At 50.3% G+C, this 6,000-nt stretch overlaps 1 protein-coding gene across 1 annotated transcript in view; it reads right to left on the minus strand.

Moving 5' to 3' along the window:
• Window positions 1-5,841, minus strand: part of MYB (MYB proto-oncogene, transcription factor) — a 27,863-nt gene extending 22,022 nt beyond the window's left edge. Inside the window, exons 1-3 of the mRNA XM_039707216.1 lie at window positions 5,680-5,841; window positions 2,186-2,303; window positions 518-589 (exon numbers count right to left, since the gene is read on the minus strand). Of these exons, the coding sequence (XP_039563150.1) occupies window positions 518-589; window positions 2,186-2,303; window positions 5,680-5,702 (213 nt within the window). The 5' untranslated portion in view covers window positions 5,703-5,841. The remainder of the gene's footprint in view (window positions 1-517; window positions 590-2,185; window positions 2,304-5,679) is intronic.
• Window positions 5,842-6,000: the final 159 nt, after the last annotated feature.

A 6,000-nucleotide genomic window follows, 5' to 3' on the forward strand; every position in this document is an offset into this window, starting at 1 on the left:
TGAGAAGAAGGTGGTCAACTATCAATTTGCTCACAGAATAGATAAGGCTTCCATCACTTCTGCACTGAAGACTCCATCACCAAAATTACACAAATTTTATCTTCCCCATCCGCACAATAGCTGGCATGCTTTCACATGAAGTATTTCAGCAACAGCCAAACTCAAAGCAATTTTCTTCAAAATCATAGTTACAATTCACCAAAGTTGTTTGTTTTTTTTTTTGCTGTGCTGAGACATTTTGTTTCATTGTCACATTGACCATCTAGTGTGCAAATCCCCACCATCCCCCATTTTTGCCTGTTTGATTTTTTCCAACCCTTTCTGAGAAGTGAAAGGAAAAATAAATGTAAGGGTTTCCACAGCAATCTAACTGCATTTTTAAGGTCTCCATTTGTGGAAGTTTTATATCTCCCCTGAAAATGTAACTATAAAGCAACCACTCCCTTTCCCCTTTATCAAGGAAACCCCTTGATAGAGTTCCTACTAAGCCTGGAAACAGAAACCAATATCCACTTACAGGAAGGAAATTGGCAATGACTTTCCAGTCTTCCGTACCATTCTGCTCCACAAGCTTCTTCAACTTCTCATCCTGAATCATAAACCCCCCCCAGATATAATTAATATTGCAATCTCTGAAATATTTTTTAAAATTCATTCTTGTAGCTTCTTACGCATCTAGTTCTGCTTTCCGAGGTAAGGGAGGGTGGTCTGCAGACTTTGCATGCTTTTAATTTCTAAAGCATAAGATTTTCTACTCCTTTGGATTTTGGTAGGTTCTTTACTGTGTTGCAGGAGAAAGACTGTTCAGTTCTTTGACTCACAATGTACATTCCCATTTTACTCATCAAAGCACTGTAACTGTTATTCTTGGACTGGATTTACATGAGGAAATGGGTGTTTAGATGCCAAGCATCAGAGTAACCTTGAAATTCAGTAACACTCAGGCACTCAGCTACCTGGGAACCTCTGATAATCACAGCTTTAAGCTTTATATGTCTTGCAAGTAATGGGAGTTCCAGTGACTTGCTCATGGCCTATCCACCTACAGTAAATGCACAATAAAACTAACAGCTCCTTTTTGCTCCTGTTCTCTGCGAGGGAGTTTTGCATACTTGTAAATAGCAAAAAATTTGGCCCAATCTTTTTAATGATAAGGTCAGAAATATAAATCCTAAAGACAAAAGAATCCAACATTATGTACTGGGAAAGACAGAGATAAAGTAAAACAATCCAGAAATGTCTCAAGAGATAAGAGGAGAAGAGTAGCCCTCTCCTTCCCCAGTTAGCACCTCCCAATATGCTTCCAGTTCATGTGACAGGACAATGGCCATTGGACCTCATGGCCATCCTTTCCTCCCTGGCCACATCACAACCACGTCCACCTTTGTAAGGGCAGACTATGATTTAAAATACATAAATAAAAAGCTTGCAAGGGGTGACCTGCCACTGTTTTTACATCAATACACATTGTTAGAGAAGAGAAAGTCAAAACATAAGTCAAGAAGTGTATTAATGTAATCCACAACAAACTCAAACCAGTTAAATGGCCAAAGGAGATCCACCTGGCAAAGGAGTCTGACACCACAATTTTCCCAGAAAGTCAGAAGGGTATCACAACTAATTCTGACCTTGAAAAGCAAAATGCATCCTGAATGCTCAGTTTTGGTACTGCTGGATTTCTCTCCTCCAGCTTTTACTTTACTTCCACTTGGAATCATAACAGTGCAATCAAAGTGCAAAATTCCCGTAGTACAGAAGGACTGCAGCAGTTTTTGCCACAGTGGTTTGCTGCTGTGGGACACTGAACACACATGGGTTCTCGCATAGCAACAGTTTCCAAACAGAAAGAGGAAAGTAGCAACAATGAAGCACTGCTACAGTTGATTTGGAATCTGCTTCTCCAACGGGATTATACTGAGATTCACACATCACATACTTTAACGCAGAGCATGGCGGAAATTAAAAAGTTGTGTTTATATATTTCATTTAGAAGGTAAGAACTATGCTCAAATAAAACACGGAATGTAGCTAGTGGGTCAAAAAAGTTGTCCTCAGATATGGGACTGTCACTGAAGTAAATTTGCAGATTAGCAATATGGTGAAGAACACGAAGCAATTTGGAGAAGAATGTGATCCACGCTCTCTTATCTTTTTACATGCAGGAGAGGAATGAACTTGGATTTACCTCCTCACGGGTCCACCTGGTTTTTCCTAGGTGACGTTTTCCAGTCTTAGGAAGCAGACCATCATAGTCGTGATCATACACCTCAACATCTTCTTCATCATCATCACTACTATATATACTGCAAAAGGAAACACAGCAAGACAGAGTGGAGCATGAGGACTTGAGCTACTTAATTCAAAACACAAAAAAAACCCCCACTACAATCCTTACAAAGGTTACACAGATAAAAGTTTTAAAACTTGCACAACAAGATTTTGTTCTGCATTCTGTTGTTCTAGTATTCTGAACTGGTTCTGCTGTTTTTGGTATCCACAGATACAGGCAAAGGGCTGGCAACCTTCGTATTGCTGTGCATGTTTAGACCTGCTCCTAATGTTAGATCAGTGGTGAATTACACATTTGGCAAACTTTCAACCAATGAAGGTTTCAAATTAAAATACAATGTTTGGGACAATAAAGACAACTAGAGGCTGTGTCCAGTACACGAGTACATGTTTAAGATCCTTAACTCATGCCATACATTCTGAAAATATTAGTGGGTTTTGTATGTTTAATACAGCAGATTGTTATACTGCTCCAAAAGAAAACTAACTGTGTAGCAAAACTAAAAGCCAAACAATAATCTTGTTTGAGAAACTGTTTATGGACCCTATGTGAGAAGGCACAAGTTTTTACAATAAGTGAAGACAGTAAGTGGCAGCATTAACATGCAATAAGCTCTTATATAAAATATGCCCTCCATTTATGGGTTTGGACAGATAAGGACTGAGGACAAGTTTGTTTAATCCTGCAACCAACAAATGAATGACTGAACCCTTCTATAACTTTATTACCTCTAGTCTATTTCTAAATCCCTCATACTGTTTTTGAAATACTCTGCTCACCTAATTCATGACTAAGGGATTTCCCCAGAGGCTATCTATGGGTAAAAAGGACTCCATGACTCTTTTCACAAACAGCACTTTCTCTACCTAGCTAATTAAACCTAAAAGAGAGTGTTTTGTAACAAGACATGGCTTTCTGGTGGACTGTATTTTGCTTCTAACTTTTAAGGTATGAGCAGCAGTTGTGATACTTCAGCTAAGAGATGCTAGCCACAAGTGTTAGAAAGAAGTCAGTGTCATTAAAAACTGTGATATATCTGATGGTATGGCATGCTGTGGTATGTTAAAACTGTGACTAAGACATTAAAATAAAGTTATTTTGTAATAAAATTAACAGGCGCTGTTTATGCTGTTAACCTCTTTTCAGGGGATTACTTTCAATTAAGTTGCAGTGAAGCATGGTGACTGTTTGTCAAGATGCGAACACCTCCGAAAGGCAAGCTGCTGAACACACATTCCTTAAAAGTTCTGGGCTAATCACACCCTACATCTTCCAGCCTGTTTTCTGGCCTGTGTCATGAAAGAACATGCTTACATGCTACATGTAAAAAGTTTTCCACAGCCTGCTCTGATGTGTGTGGTCATCCCGCAGCCTCTGCCGGCTGCCCCTGGCTCACCCACCCAGCCCATCGCTGCCACCCTCAACTCGCGCCCACCTCGCCTGCAGCGCCACGATTCACTCCCTATTCCCCAGACCCCGTAACCACTGGGAGCAAGCCCCGATGGAGGCTCCCACTCCGCACGCACCCCTCGCTGGCAGCTGGAGCCTCCCGTGCCTGAGCAAAAGCTCCCACGCTCCAGCTGCCACAAGCGCGGCTCCGTCCCCAGCCGCCGCTCAAAGCAGATTCACTTTTCTCAGTGACACACAGAGACAGCTGCGCCGCTGCCCATATGCCAAAGGAAGTTTTGTGGCACAGTTTCCAAGTATCATTTTGAAAATGAGTTTTCCGTAGACGGCAACCAGCAGGTACGCATCCATCGGCTGCGCTTCCTGCGCCGCAGGGAAACGCCGCTCTGCAGCAGCAGCAGCACAGCCCAGCATCAGCGGCCAACACGTTTAAGGACTTCAGTGCGGGGCCAGTTCTGTAACAGGGTTATTTAAATGACTGGGGCCTCGCTGGCACCGCAGAACCGAGCAAACTCCACTGTACTACCTGCGTTCTCCAGCAGGAGAAAAGCGCCCGGGGATTCCGGGACGCTCGGTAGTTTCCTCAGTCAACCTGGCCTTCAGCAGGGCTCTAAAACTTTATTTTGCACCTCCGGCCGCAGCCCTGAAGCCTCCCCCTAGGCGGTTCGGCTTGGCTCGGAACGGCACGGCGCTCCGCCCGGCCGGGACAGCGGGAGTCCCCCTGCCGCCCATCAGCGCTGCGCTGCTCGCCGAGGCAACCGGCTTGTGCAACGATACACGGGGGGAAAGCGAAAAAAAAAAAAGGGAGAGGAAAAAAATAAATAATAATAAAATAAAGAAACAAAAAAAAAAGGAGGTGTAGAGGGAATGCCTCGCTGCTGCTACCGTGATTGAAGGAATTCGGGCACCAGCCCCGCGGGGCAGAGCCCGCGCCCGCTGGATCAGGCGGACACCGCACCGTGCCGCCCCGGCCTCCCAGCCCCGAGCGGCGGACGTGTCCCGGCGGGAGGCGCCCGCGAGGCAGCGGCAGCTGTCCCTCTCTTTCGGGAGAGACGGGCCGGGTGATTCACCGCCAGCTCTAGCGACAGCCCCGCTCTGACACTGAAAGTACAGCCTGGCGCTCGCCCAGCGGCTCGCCGCCTCCTCCCGCACCGCAAGCCCCTCTTCCTTAGGAAGAGCCCACCAAGCCCCAGTCCCACCGGACGCGGCTGGCGCCCGGGAAGCGACAGGCAGGGCTGCGACCTTCTCCCCTGTCACAGCCAGCCAAAGGGGAGGGGAGGAGGGGAGGATGCCGGGCTGCAAAGAGAAAAAAGCCTCCACGTGTCCGACCCGCCGTCCCCGGCTAATTAGACAACAACCCCGCGGGCGGGCACGGGTGACAGCTCCGGCCGAGCGCTCCGCCGGACCCGCAGCCCCCCGCCCGCGCTCCGGCATGTGCCGAGTGGCGTGTACCGGGGAAAAGCTAAGCCCCTCAGGCCAGAGTCGCGCTTCCAAGGGCGAAAACGCCGCACGAATAAAGGAAACAAAAAGTCGAGGGAGCGAACCGAGTCCCCGCACCCGCCGCCCACCTGTCGCCTCACCCGGCCGGGAATGAATGAATGAATGGGACGGGACGCGCTACCTGCCGCCGCCGAGCCCGCCAGACATTGTCCCGCCTTGCGGCTCGGGGCGCGCAGCTCCGCCGGGCTCCGCGCTGGCTCCTGCGGGCGGCGAGCCCCGGCCCCCGCCGGCTTGCAGCGCGGGGCCCGAGCGCCCCGGCACCGGCGGCTCCGCGGCGCGTCCCGCCGGACTGCAGCTCCGGAGGAGGGGAGCGCCTGGGCACCGGGGGCGGAGAACACCGGCGCACGGAGGACGGGGGTCTGCCCGCCCGTCCGCCGGGCGAGCCGGTTGCCCGCTGCCGCTTTCCCCCTCTCCCGTCCCGCGCCCCGTGTGACAGGCGCGGAGCGCAGCCGGCCGTCCCCCGCCCGCAGACAGCGGGTTACCTGTGCCGGGGTCTCCGGGACATCCTCGCACCGGCCGCTGGGGGAGAGGGACGGGGGAGACCGAGCCCGCGCCCGCCGCCGCGCCCTGCTGCCGGGCTGCGCCTGGGCGCTCCGCCGCCGCGCACGGGAGTGCCGAGGAGCCGCGGGAGGAGGAGGAGGAAACAGGTTGAGATTAAAGAGTAAACTCTGTAAACAGAGATGCCATCAAACAAAGGGCCCTTGGACACTCCCCCTCCCGCCAAATCTGGCGCCCCTGCAGTGCGCAGGCGCCTGGCGGGCCCGTGCCGCGGCGGCGGGGCGCGGGGCGGGCGGACCGGGGCC

This window comes from Passer montanus, unplaced genomic scaffold (assembly GCF_014805655.1).
Source record: "Passer montanus isolate IOZ18808 unplaced genomic scaffold, ASM1480565v1 scaffold2, whole genome shotgun sequence".
NCBI classification, from domain to species: Eukaryota; Metazoa; Chordata; class Aves; order Passeriformes; family Passeridae; genus Passer; species Passer montanus.